The following is a 14,371-nucleotide window of genomic DNA, read 5'->3' on the forward strand; positions in this document are numbered from 1 at the left end:
TTATGGTCATTTAAGTGCGAAGAGGTCGGCTTGACAGCTTTCCGGTTCTTTCATTTCTTCATGAGTTCTCCAACTTTTCATGCTTCTTTCTTCATTCCCTTGATCCAATCTTTGCCTCCTAAACCTTAAATCACTTAACAAACATATCAAGGCATCTAATGGAATCAAGAAGAATTAGATTTAGCTATTTTAAGTCCTAAAAAGCATGTTTTCACTCTTAAGCACAATTAAAGGAGAATATACAAAACCATGCTATTTCATTGGGTAAATGTGAGAAAAAGTCTACAAAATACTCTAAATTTAATACAAGATAAACCGTCAAATTGGGGTTTATCACTTATCTCTCAAGGTTCATCGGAGTTTGAGGATTCTACTAAATGTCGATCATTGTTGGAGGTCTTCAATATGCTACTTTAACACATCTTGAAATTGCATTCTCTGTAAATCTGGTTAGTCAATTCATGCAAAATTCCAAGGAGCATCACTGGAAAGCTCTAAAACTCATCCTCCGATATCTCTCAGGTACATATCATCATGGTTTAGCATATTCAAAATCTACTAATCTTCGTATTCTTGTATTTGCAGATGCGGATTAGGATAGTGATTTGGAAAATAGAAGAAATACCAGTGGTTATTGTGTCTACTTAGACTGCAATCCAATTTTTTTTAGTAATAGAAAACAAATACAGTGAGTCGTTCCTCCATTGAAGCAGAATTTAGGTGCTTAGCAGATGTAGAAACTAAAATTTTCTGGGTGCAAAAGCTGTTACAAAAGTTTGGTGTATTTAAAAATGTCTCTCCAACATTTTTTTGTGACAATTTGAACGATGTTATTCTTGCTGCCAATTCCACAAATATTTTGAAATTAATTTATATTTTGTGTAGGATCGAATTGTTAAATAACAATTGTTTCTAATTTATATTTCTTGACTCTCAAATTATAAATATACTCACAAAATCACTCTCAGCCACTCTTTTTCATAAATTTTGAATCAAACTCAAAATAGTTGTTAATCCTATATTGAATTTGAAAGTGGAGAAAAAAAAAGTAAAGAGTATCACTGCTGATATAGTTGAAGAGTAGTTAAATTAATTAGTTCTCATCTTTCTTAATTTTGTTTTTTGTAATACAAGCTCCTAATGTATCTATAAATACCATGGTTCTGAAAACCGAACCAGACCGGCCGGTTCAACCGGAAAAATCGGGAACCGGTCACCTAATCGGTCCGGGTAAGGTCAGAAACCGGCTGGCAAAAAATCGGTGAAAAAATCGGTCAAACCGGCGGTTAACCGGTGAACCGGGAGAACCGTCCGTTTTTTCACGGTTTATTGGTTTGCATATTAAACTTTAAAACGGCGTCGTTTTGAAGAAAAAAAAAGGGCTATCAGCTATCCATGAACCCTAAAGCCACCACCCTCAGTATCTCAGTTTCTCTCAGCTCTCACCCTCTCACCCTCCCACAGCCCCTCATCGCCGTCGCGCCTCTCCTCCATCGCCGTCGCAGAGCTCCTCTCCTCCATCGCCGTCGCCCAGCTCGCCACCTCCATCGTCGTCGTCCAGCTCTCCACCTCCACCGTCGTCGCCGAGCTCTCCACCTCCACCGTCGTCGCCGGTAATACTCTGCCTTCCACCTCGGTTCATGTATGCGGGCATGTTTCTGTTCATGGTTCTGTTCCTATTTGAGTTCATGTTCCTATTTCTGTTCATGTTTCTGTTCCTCTCTATCACAGAAAACATGCTCTTTGATGTTTATCTGGATTACATGATTTTGAGTTGCTGCTTCATGTTTATCTGGATTACATGATTTTGGTTTCTGTTTGATGAATCTTGAATCTGTTTTTGGCTTTCTATTATGATGCGTTAAAGGTACCTGGGGATTATTTTTGCTGCTTCAATTTTGCTGCTTCATGAATCTGAGTTCAATTGTTGCTGCTTCAATTTTTGCTGCTTTAATTTTGCTGCTTCAATTTTGAGTTGCTGTTTCTTCAATTTTGCTGCTTCATGAATCTGAGTTCAATTTTTGCTGCTTCAATTTATGCTGCTTCAATTTTGCTGCTTCAATTTTGAGTTGCTGTTTCATGAATTTTGCTGCTTCATGAATCTGAGTTCAATTTTTGCTGCTTCAATTTTTGCTGCTTCAATTTTGCTGCTTCATAAATCTGTTTAGAAATAGGATTTTGTTGCTTCATGAATCTGTTTGCTTCTGCTTCAATTTTTATTCATGATTCATCCATTGTTTGCTTCTATTTTTTTGCCATTTTGTTCTTATTGCTTCTTGCCTTTGGTGTTTGATTTGGATCTGATGCTTTATTGTAACAAATTATGCAGCATTGCAACTCATTCTAAATTTTTCAGATTCTGCCGCATCAGATTTTTTTTTTGCATTAATTTTTAAAATAATTTGGTTTTGTTCAAGAGTTTACAATTTTTATGGTTGGGGGATATTTTTCTTTGATTCATCATTCATGTGCTTTTGCCTTTCAAATTTCCCTAGTTGGTTGGCTTTGTGGTATAATAGAATTTGTTCATGATGAATTTATACTCAGGCCAGTCAGTCACCGGTGGAAATGGAGGAAAATCATAGCTGCCAAAATCAGGAAATGTTGGTGCCAGAAGTTTTCTGCTACTGCCTTGAACCATTCCAACACTAGAAAGTGACAAAGTAATCAACATAGTTAATAAAAACAAGCTTTGTTTTAGTGCCCATTTTGGTTGTTGAAGTGACACAAAAAAGCCTGAGCTAATTGGGAAGTAGCATTGTGTTAATTAGCATTTTTTGTAGTTATCAATCTTTTTCCTTCTTCTCTCACAATGTCCCTTTGGCACTTAGGTAAGTAGCATTGTGTTAATTAGCATTTTTTGTTAGTTGAGCTAAATTATTCATTATGCTATGTTTATGTCTTGGTGATGACTTGTGCTTTGAGATACATCTATGATTTTCTTATCCATCATCAATTCATATAAGTACATTAAAGGCTCAATTCTTTTTCTCTTTTGATGAGTTGCACTTTTGATTAGTTGAAAACTTGCTAGTAATTGTTTCTTTTGAATATAGAACATTATGGGTTTGTCATTATGTGCGTTTTTTTTTTGTTTAGTTATAAACTTTGATGTTTGAAGTTGTTTGTGAACCTCTAATATTAAGTTATGGATAATTTATTATGTGAAATTTTAAATTTTATTAAGTTAGAAATTATTGAATTTATATATTTAAAATTATTTTTAGATTTTTTTAATATTTATTTAATATTTAATTAAACCGGTTGAACCCCGGTTAAACCCCGATCGAACCAGTAAACCATTGAACCAGTGATCTCACCGGTTTATTGACCGGTCCGGTTCTCGCAACCTTGATAAATACTATCATTATTATTCATATCATAATACATAAGTAATTCTCTCCAATACAAATTTCAATCTTCTCTATTCTCTAATTTTTCAATTACATATCACTGCTATATAATTCACATACACCACTTGATCCATCAAGTGATAAAGGGAACGAAGACGCGATAGACAGATAAAAATAATAAGATATTTGTTCTTCAAGCAGGATGAAGTTTACTTTTAAGAAATTTTCTCTGAATTTTGATCAACAGCCTGTTACATGGTGTTTTGGCTGTTTTCTTGGAATTTGGATTCTCTAAAGTTTGAATTTTACTTTAGAGAGTAAAATGTGATCTTCTACATTTGAATAATTTTTCTTTTATATTTATTATTGATCCCACCTATAAAATAAATAGTAAAAGATCACACTTTATTATCTAAAATAAAATTCAAATTTTAGAAAATTCAAATCCATTCCTTTGTTATGTTATTTGTAACTTTTGGATCATTGTATATTCAATAAATTAAGTATAACATTGAAAAAAAAAAGAAGAAGAAGAAGGGGAGAACTTTTGCTTAAGAAAAAAGTGAGAAAGAAACTGTTTTTTGTGAAGGAAGGAATCGCCCATACTCTTCTGCAGTTGCCCTTCCCGACACATCCACATTCTACAACCAAAAAACTTGTTGATGCTGACACGTGTCCTGCCATTGCCACCTTAAACATCTGTCTCCATCCTCGTGAACCCTTCCTTGTCGTCCCATCTCTCTCATTATTCCCTTTGTTCCTACTTCCACCAATACACCACGTTTTCAACCTTCTCTCCACGTTCCATACCAATTTCAACACACTTGAGAATTGACATTTGACACCCTACTATATATTCCCATCATATAAAACACACAATGGTGCTTCTCTCTCTGGTCCCTTTACTCTTCTCTCTTTAGTAGATCTCACTCATTTAATGCATTTCACTTACAAAAATATACACCATACTATAATACTATTAATTAACACCTACTGTGCTTAATTAATTTCATTATCCACCAAAACGATGTCGGATCACCCCGACGGCGCTTCCGAAATCTCAGCGAGCAACTCATCCAGGAGTCTCGCTGAGTTACCGGAACTCACCGCCATACGATTCGGACTCGATCTTGTATCGGCGGCTAGGCGAAACATCGTGTTCCTGAGGACTGTTTCGGATTCTCTGTGGCTCCACCACACGCCCATTGTGGTGGAAGCCATACGCAGGTCAAACTTTAGCATCCCCTCCCCCCTTCCTTCCTTTTTCTTTTCCGAGAACATAGCGGTTAATTAGTTGGTATTCTCATCTAACTGCTGAGAAGTTTCCATTTTCGACATGGCAGGTACCATGATGTGTGGATGCCGTTGATTTCCGATCTGACGGCCCCGGACTTCCCTCTTCCTATGATTCTCCCTCCCTTCGATGTCGAGTGGGTTTGGTTCTGCCACACTCTCAACCCTGTGAGTTGCTTCAAAGAATGAAATTAAAACATGACATTTATTAACAGTAAAGGTTGAACTTCATGTTGAGATTCTAACAATGATTCTTAATTGAATTATATATACAATCGCAACCATGAAATCGTATGTTAAGTTTTATGATTTTTCTTTATTTATTTTCTGCCGAAATGGTTAAGGTTAGTTACAGGGAATACTGCGTGAGAAGATTCTCGAAGGTGATTGGAAGAGCGGTTATCTTGGACGAGGAGAACAGAGAGTACGCGGTGATGCGGTGCAGGGAGATATGGAGCGCCGAGTTCCCCTCTGAGTCGTTTGAGAACGAAGCGAGTTCTGACTCGGAGGAGGAGGACTCAATTGGCACCATTGTTGATGAAGAGGGTGGTGATCTTCTGAAGGAAGTTATGGAGAAGAGGAAGTGGTTGTGCTCTGTGTTTGAGGAGCCGTACAGGTGCGAGGTGGTGTACTTGATAGCGGCGAGGCAGAGGTACAAGGCGTTCTTGTATTTGGCGCACAAGAGGTTAGTGGCGCTTCAATCTGGTTCCTGTTTGGTGCCAGCTTCGGATATCTTGTTGATGTGGCTGACCCACCAGGTGACTTCCAATTTTTTTTTTTATAAATTCTGTTTTGTGTTGCTCTTCTTTCTTTTTTCTAATTTCCGCATCTCTGACTTTTCTTCTTTCTCTTCATAAATGTTATGCGCTTCATAACTTACGCCATCCAGTCAATCATCCAGCTTTATTTTTAGTGTGAAAACCCGTCTTGGTCAAGGGATAGAGAAGCTCGTCTTCTTTTTAGCAACTGTTATTTTGTTCAATAGTTAATATTTAACGTTTTGGTGTGAAGTGTGAACATAAGTCTTCCTGCTAAAGTTGAGTAGTACTAATAATTATGCTAGCAATTTAGTTTCCTTGATTTAGTAACATAGTTTTATATATACTTAATCGAGCATTGAGCTAATGAGTCTTGGCGTGAGTTTGCTACAACAGAAAAAAATTCAGTTCAGGTTAATTTTCTCTTCGTAGGTTTCCTTGTATCCACCAAGACATGCACCAATCCTTAGCTTTGTAGTTTTATACACCAGAAATGAGTTTAGTTAAACATTTTCTCTAATTCTTAATTTCACTGTTACTTCATTCTATCAGTTATCTTTTCTAATACTTTTTCTTATTACTGTCATGCGTTTCGTGGAGTAGAGTTATCCAACAGTGTATGTGGAAGACATGAAAGCATTAGGCTTAGATGTTGATCTGGAAAAGGTGGCAATGGTTTCTCAAACTGTGAAGGAGAAGGAATTTGAAGAAATAAGGAAGTTGTGGGGGACAGAATTCAATCAACCTTATGAGAAAGCTGGTGGAGAGATCACTTCGCTGTCATTGGAAGGGGCTACCTATGCAATTTCCCCCGTCTACTGGGTTGAATCAGACACAGATGTCAATACAAAATACAGGTCCATGCTTCCAAGGTTCTTACTTGAGGTCAATTTCGTGCTCTTTCTTTCTATCCCCTGCTGTATGCTTGCTATTGTGCTATATACCTGGGAGTCTGGGACTATCTTCTCTTTGGTATTTGTTAATTGACCTGAAGTAATTTCTTAGCTCAATGTTGCCATTGCGAGCATCATATCAATCTTGTTGTGAAAACGGGCTATAGTCATATATACATTCACTTTAGTGGATTTAAATTTTAAAAATTTGACAATGCAGGCCTGTGTATTTGTGAAGCTTAACTCAAGGATAAAGGCGTTGCAAAAGGATATAAACCGTGATTTCATAAGACTTCGTACTATAAGGTGTCATACTGAGTTAAAGCTAGATAAATCCATCTCCAGTTTCCCCTATGATTCATGGAAAAAAGCTTGGCATCTTTACTGTGAATTTGGGACTAAGGGGGTTATTATTGAGTATCGTCGACAAGGTGGTAGCTGTCTTAAAGGAAGTACTCTGCAAGACACTGTTTCATTTAGCTGGAATGATTTATTGAGAGCTGATTCTCTAACTTCGGAAAAGAAAATTAGTCAGCGTGTGAATATTGTTGCATCAATAACCCCGCCAGTTCAAGCACCGTACTTGTTGAAATGTGTTCCTGATCGAGTAACAGATGATTCCGGAGCAATGATATCTGATGTGATTCTGAAGATGAATAGCTATCACCCGCAAGAAGGACGATGGCTGTCTCGTACAGTTCTTGATCATGCAGGAAGAGTGTGTTTTGTTATTAGAATTAGGTGAACTTCAAAACTCTACAATGCTATTGTTGCATGATTATCCTTTGCTTACTCGCAAATGTTTGAATGACAGGGTAGGAGGAGGATTTTGGAGAAGAGGAGGTGAAACTCCTTTGGCTGTGAAATGGGAAGAAAGGATTATAGAGATACGTGAAGGATCTTGGTCTTATGTTGCTGGTTCCATTGGTAGAGCCCCTGGTATGTTTTGTGCACAAGTTACTTTACCTAAAATCTTGGGTGTGTTTATCATGGCTTCTTCAAAGGCACTTGGACATATATGAGTCAGAGTTGTAAGCTAGGAAGTTAGAACCAACAAGTTTGAAGAATAAACCATCTTGGTCTTACGTTAGTTCTTTCATGTTAGTTTGGATTCAAAGATTATTGAAAGGAAGGTCGTTTCTAACACTTGAGGGGGAAAAAATATCAGCATTTTCTCCTCTCCTCAATGAGATTACATTTTGCTTTGGAATTAAAATTCTGTCGACGCTCACACTCTTCTTTATAACCGAGCTAGCTATTAAATGCCAAAATTGCATGTGTTTCTGTCATGGATCGCCATTTTGATGTACACTTCATGCTTGCCAGCAAAACCATAATCCTAGATGACACAGTTTTGCTTCTATTCTTTCCAGTTCAAATCTTAAATATCGTGTTTTTGTTTCTGTCTAGTACAGAGAAGGTGGTAGCTACTGCCACACCAAAGGAATCGGAAGAGCAATGGAGTGCATCATGGTGCTTTTCAACAGGAGATGAGCTGGTTGTACAATGGGACTCATCACTATCGGTGTCGGGTCTTTGCTTTAGTTTGAGAAACCAGACATCAACAGATTCATCGGTAGAGTGGAGACTTCTTTATCTATTTTCCCTTGGAATAAAGTCTGAATTTTGGACTAAACTACCAATTTAGTCTAAAAGTATTACATGTCAGGTAGGTGGTTACTCCCATAAAGGCGTCTTTATGTGAAGATGATATTGTAAACCATTAGATAGTTTGACATATTTGACTGAATAATTTAACCGTTCACAATATCATCTTCAAAAAAAGATGTCTTCATATGTTAATGGTACACAGTCCCTCCTCCTCGGGGGAGAAACAGCCCAGTATCTGCCCTCGGTGGGTAAATATCCGCAGATACCTACCCCGCTCTGTCGGGGGGAACTAAGTGCCACCCTTACAGCACCTTGATCTTTCAGGCTCTAAATGGTTTACTTGTGAGTTATTCATCTTAAGTTTGTTAAAAACGTAGTCGTCATCAATGGCAGGTGAAGTTGTTGAAAGGAAGGCAAAGGCAATACCAAGTGAAGAGAAAAAGGAAGGCAGATAACAAAAGTGAAGAAACGAAAAACAACTTAAAGGAAGATTTTGATGAGGAGGAGGGTTTTATTACACTTGTTCGTCTCACAGGAGATGACCCCGATGGAAGAGCAACGGCGCTTCTAAATTGGAAGCTATTGGTTGTTGAAGTGTTGCCTGAAGAAGATGCGGTTCTGATGCTCCTCCTCTGCATCTCAATACTCAAAAGTGTATCAGAAATGATGAAACAAGATGTGGGAGGGTTGTTGGTTAGGAGAAGATTGAAGGAGACAAGGGTTGGAACTAGGGATTGGGGTTCTGTGATGCTTCATCCATCATCATCGTCATCATCTGATTCAAGATACCTTCAACCTTGGTATTGGAATGCCTGGTCTGTGATGATAGCACCTGATGCTGCAGATCAGGTAAAAAGGATGCCAGCATCAACTCAATCACTAGTGGAAGGCAGTGACAAGTTATACAAGCATGGGATCATTAGTTAAAAGAAATGTTTCTTGAATATAGTTATTATAATATTTTGAGTTGACAATTTGACATACTATCTATCTACTTGGAGGGTGTGAGGGCCAGCAAAAATGAAACTCGCACCTCGTATTATGGATAGATAATATTTCAGCGCCTGATATAATGATAGTTATATTCAGGTAACATTATCGAATTAGTTAAGCCTTTTGTATTATATTTGATGTGGATGCAAGTTTTTCAATTTGGCTTGCTTGAAATGTTCACTTTTTCTTCTTAGGATTGTAATTCTGAGTCGATACAGTTTGATTGAAACAAAAAATTAATTATTGAAAAAAGAGAGACTGATTAAGAAAAATAAAACATATTTTGTATATTTTCTAACTGTAATCGTGTGCATATGTGAAATTTAACAAAGATTTTCATAGTTTTTTTTTTTTTTTAAATGTTGCAATATCTAGTGGGCATTAGATAATAAGGGTGATGCAGAAGCTGAAGAATAAAAAAAATTAATACAAAGGAATTATCGGTTTAAAATCTACATATACATATAAAAAGAATAAACAAATATTTCACTATGGAATTTGATAAAGATATAAATAAGTGATAACTTTACCTAAATCAAAATCTTTCATGAGACAATAAAAGAATGATTAAATACTAAAATTAATTCAAATTTTAAATATACTTAAAAATATTTGTGATGCTTTCGATCAAATTGTGTATACTCTCAACTCTCAGAAGAATAAATAATAACGAAAAACTCTTCATTGATATAAGGAAAAGATACACAAGACTAAATATAGTTCTAAAATTTGATTAGCTACATTGTGGAGTAATGATTCATAATACACCTCTTAGCTTTTGTAGGCAACTAAGGAGAACAAATTAGCCACTATATATCTATGAATACACTTTGTATATTTGTTTTATTTTATTTCAAACTTAGTCCACATAGGTACTTTAGTAAATATAAAAGTCTTTATATATTAATGTGGGATCGTTATATATTATATGTGCATGTTAAGTATGGGAAGATTTTTCAATGTATCAGTGTACTTTTTTGATATATCAATGTATCATGATTTTGAACCGTGTAGATATTGAATTAAATATATAGATGGTTGAGATTGTTAAGATAACTTATGTGGTGGCGCTAATAAATTGTAGAATAAAAGTAGAAAAGAACTTGATCCCTGGTTAACCGAAGAACATTGATTTGAGAGTGTATAGTTGAAGGAATTATAAATAATTTTTAAGAATTTTAAAATGATAATATTATATTTTCATATTTAGTTTAAAATTTAAAAAGTTATTTTTAAATAAATTTGATTTTAGAGAATCAAAATATTATTATTTTAATTTCCATTTTCTTTCTGAGTATATTTAATTCCCATAAAAAATAGAATTTAAGGAACAAAGTAATACTTATCCACACACACGAATTTCTTAAAATTTTGTCCTTTGTGAACGGCTCATAGTTCAGTGGTTTTGTGGCTCAATTTGTTCAAAGCCAATGAATTGTTAGATGGGCTTGTTGTTATGAGCTTTACTTAGTGAAGTGGGTCTTTTTTTTTGTTTTTGGATAGGTAGTTGGATTAGATTATTGGGTTGTATTGTTAGAATAAATGGTCTCTAAATGTAGTATGGTGTATTAAATAAATTTATTTGTTCCATATTCTGATTGGTACACGAAATTGATTCCGCAATATTCGCACAAATAAACCAGCAAGTGTATTGTGTCATCCAAGTAATATTTCAGGTGAGTGAGGGTTGATCCTACGGAAATTGTTGGCTTGAACAAGCAATGGCTATCTTGTAGATCTTAGTCAGGCAGATAAAAAATATAGTTATTGTGAAAAACGATAAAAACAGAATAAATAAAGTTACTGGATAGATGTGAAATTAGTGATGAGAGAATAGTTGAGGCTTCGGAGATGCTTCCTCCTTCTGGATTAACTTTTCTCACTGTCTACTTCAACTTCTGATGATTCATTCCATGGCAGGCTGTAAGTGACTAACGCCAGGCCAGTGGTCATCCAATCTGAACGGGGGTGAAGCTCCAGCAATCCATTCCCTTAGTGGTCCTACTCAAAGATCCACAGACAAGGTCAAATCTTCCAAATTAGAGAATGTTGCTCCATTAATTCTAACCTATACCACAAAGGCCCTAATCGCCCCGCACCTCAGTTGAACTGATGTCTCCAAGTCCCCAACGAAGTCGTGGATTAGCCGTCTAAGAGATGTATAATCAAGCTTATGGTTCAGTACTATCCCATCAAGGACTCGTAAGAACCCATGTAGAAAAGGGATGACGGTCAAGTTACACTCCCAATTCATTAGGATGAAGAACGAAGATACATCTTAAAATAGAATCAAGTATATATTAAAATAGAACAATGATATTATTAATCCATAAGAATCAGCAGAGCTCTTAACCTTAACCTAGGAGGTTAGTGACTCATAGCTTACAGAAAGTATGTATTCGAAAATATGGTATATGGTAAAGTCTCTCATGAACAAGGGTGATCCTTGTTCTATATATACTAATCTAATAACTAAAAATTACAAAAATAAGATAAACTAGTCTTGTAGTGCGAAAATCCACTTTCTGGGCCCATTTGATGAGTGTTTGGGCTGAGCTAAGGGTGACTCCACAAGCTAGTACCCTTCTTGGGCGTTGAACGCCAGCTTTGGACTCCTTTTTGGGCGTTGGACACTAGCTGCTCCCTTTTGGGCGTCCAACGCCAGGAAGAGAGTGAAGTGCTAGCGTTGAATGCCAGTTTTGGACCTTTATTTCCAGAGCAAAGTATAAACTACTATATATTACTGGAAAGCCCAAAATGTTAGCTGTTCAGAGCCATTGAGAGCGCACCATTTGGACTTCTGTAGCTCCAGAAATGCTCCTTTGAGTGCACAGAGGTCAGAATCTGACAACATCTACAGTCCTTTCTCTGTCTCTGAATTAGACTTTTCCAAAGCTCCTCAATTTCAGCAAGAATTTACCTGAAATAATAATAAAACACAACAACTCAAAGTAGAATCCAAAAATATGAATTTTGAACTAAACCCTATGAAAATATAATAAAACTTAAACAAAACATAACAAGAACTATATGAAAATAATGCCAAAAAGCATATAAAATGTCTACTCATCAAAACACCAAACTTAAACTGTTGCTTGTCCCTAAGCAACCAAAAATAGGTAGGATTAAAAAGAATTAGGAAGATACAATAAATCTCAAAGTTTTCAATGAAGCTTAGTTTCAATTAGATGAGCGAGATTAGTAGCTTTTTGCTTCTGAATAGTTTTGGCATCTCACTTTCCTTTGAAGCTCAGAATAATTAGCATCTTTAGGAACTCCGAATCTAGATGATATTATTGAATCTCATAGTTTAGTTCCTGTTGATTCTTGAACACAGCTTCTTTTGAGTCTTAGTCGTGACCCTAAGCGCTTTGTTTTCCAGTATTACCACCGGATACATAAACACCACAGACACTTAACTGGGTGAACCCTTTAGAATTGTGATCTAGCTTTGCTAGAATCCCCAGCCAGTGGTGTCCAGAGTTCTTAAGCACACTCTTTTGCTTTGGATCACGACTTTAACTGCTCAGTCTCAAGCTCTTCACTTGACACCTTTACACCACAAGCATATAGTTAGGGAAGCAACTCATTTGAACTGTTTAGGCCAAGATTCTGTTTCTTTTAGGCCCTCCTAACCATTGATGCTCAAAGCCTTGGATCCTTGCTCTTGCCTTTTGGTTTAAAGAGCTATTGACTTTTTGCTCTTGCCTTTTAGTTTAAAGAGCTATTGACTTTTTCTCTTTTTCTCTTTTTTTTTCGCTTGTTTTCTTTCTTTCTTTTTTATTTTTTCTTTTATTGCTTTTTGTTGCTTTTTCTTGCTTCAAGAATCAACTTTTGGATTTTTCAGATTATCAATAATACTTCTCCTTTTTCATCATTCTTTCAAGAGCCAACATTCTTAACTCCAACATAAAATATGCACTGTTTATTCATACATTCAGAAAGTAAAAGTAATGCCACCACATCAAATAACTGGCTATTCTTATTTTATAACTCGAAATTCATGTATCTTCCTGTTCTTTTTCAAATAAAATTTTATTTAAGTATGATGAGAGATATATGGAATATTTCATAGCTTTAAGACATAGATAAAGATGATCATACACTAGAAATAGGAAAATAGACAATGAAATACAATGGAAAATAGAAAAATAACATAAGCAAAGGGGTAATAAAACGTGACCACCTTAGTGACGGCGACTACTGCTCCCTCTAGAGAAGCCAATGGACCGCTTGATCTCTTCTATGTCACGCCCTTATCTCTGTTGTTCTTCCCTCATAGCTCTTTGATCTTCTCTTATTTCATGGAGGATGGTGGAATGCTCTTGGTGTCCCATCCTCAGCTGATCCATATTGGAGCTTAATTCTCCTAGAGAAGTATTCAATTGGTCCCAATAACCTTGGGGAGAAAAATGCATCCCTTGAGGCATCTCAGGAATTTCTTGTTGAAGCGGCTCCACATGTGCCAGCTCTCTAACATGCTACATCCTTCTTTTAGTAATGGTCTTGTCCTCCTCAATGGGGATGTCTCCTTCTATGAAAATTTTAGCTGAATTGCATAAGGGACAGATAAGGTGGGGGAAGCGGAGGCAAGTGCCTTTCCCTTCCTCTTCCTTGTGGTTTCACCAGTCTTTGGTGTCATACTTAGGAGTGGTAGAAGTCAAAAAGCAAGGCTTTTGCAACACCAAACTTAAGAGTTTTGCTCATCCTCGAGCAAGTATGAACAATTGGAAAGAAGAGAGAAGAAGAAGAAGAAGAAGAAAGAGGTAGAGATAGAGGGAGGGAAGGGAAGAGATGAATGATAAGTGGGGTAGGTGTAGAATCTGGGGTCCCGCTGGTCTTGAGAGGCTAGAAAATTCGAATTTTCTGCCCCCTTATGGGCGTTGAACGCCCACCCCTTGCTCCTTGGCTGTCATTCAACGCCAGCTTGTTGCCCCATTCTGGGCATTGGACGCCCATGAGGTCCTTCTCTCTGGCGTTGAACGCTCACTACGGACTCCTTGGATGGCGTTCAACGCCAACAATGATGCTCTTCTTGGGCTTTGAATGCCCACTCTTGCCTCCTTGTCTGGCGTTCAACGCCAGCAAGGTACTTGCTCCAGGGTGTTCTGGTTCCATCTCTGAACATTTTTGTCTCTGTTCCGACCTGCACATGATCATAAACTTAAAGAAATAACTATGAAAAATAAACTTAAAGAAAAATAGAAATAACTAGTTATGGTTGGGTTGCCTCCCAACAAGCGCTTCTTTAACGTCACTAGCTTGACGCTCGATTGCTAACTTTCTTCCTCTTCTTCCAGTTGGTTAGCAGAAATGATTCCAATAGGGAACAGGAGAGGATTAGTGCTCTTGGAATTGAATTCCTCCTAACAAACTTTCTTTTATTATTATTAGATTGATTCTCCTTGCTTGTTGGGGTAGGAGTTGTATTGTTTCTCCATCCCCTATGCATCTTCCTCTTGGAACCTTC

The 14,371-nt window shown here is 36.8% G+C and overlaps 1 protein-coding gene across 4 annotated transcripts; it reads left to right on the forward strand.

Annotated features, from left to right (window-relative positions):
• Positions 1-4,232: 4,232 nt before the first annotated feature.
• On the forward strand, positions 4,233-9,075 carry LOC112710785 (uncharacterized). 4 transcript variants are annotated; one of them, XM_025763187.3, is made up of 8 exons: positions 4,233-4,580; positions 4,697-4,814; positions 4,991-5,404; positions 6,008-6,289; positions 6,518-7,038; positions 7,112-7,236; positions 7,713-7,873; positions 8,302-9,075. In XM_025763187.3, the coding sequence occupies exons 1-8, from the start codon at positions 4,381-4,383 to the stop codon at positions 8,833-8,835; spliced, it is 2,355 nt and encodes a 784-aa protein (XP_025618972.1). In that variant the 5' UTR covers positions 4,233-4,380; the 3' UTR covers positions 8,836-9,075. The 4 variants fall into 4 exon arrangements, 3 of the variants coding, with proteins under 3 accessions (XP_025618972.1, XP_025618975.1, XP_025618973.1); XR_011865618.1 differs by having other exon boundaries at positions 4,234-4,580; positions 7,708-7,873; XM_025763190.3 differs by having other exon boundaries at positions 4,234-4,580; positions 7,713-7,966.
• The last annotated feature ends 5,296 nt before the right edge of the window (positions 9,076-14,371 follow it).

Source organism: Arachis hypogaea, chromosome 9, assembly GCF_003086295.3.
Source record: "Arachis hypogaea cultivar Tifrunner chromosome 9, arahy.Tifrunner.gnm2.J5K5, whole genome shotgun sequence".
In the NCBI taxonomy this organism is placed as follows: domain Eukaryota; kingdom Viridiplantae; phylum Streptophyta; class Magnoliopsida; order Fabales; family Fabaceae; genus Arachis; species Arachis hypogaea.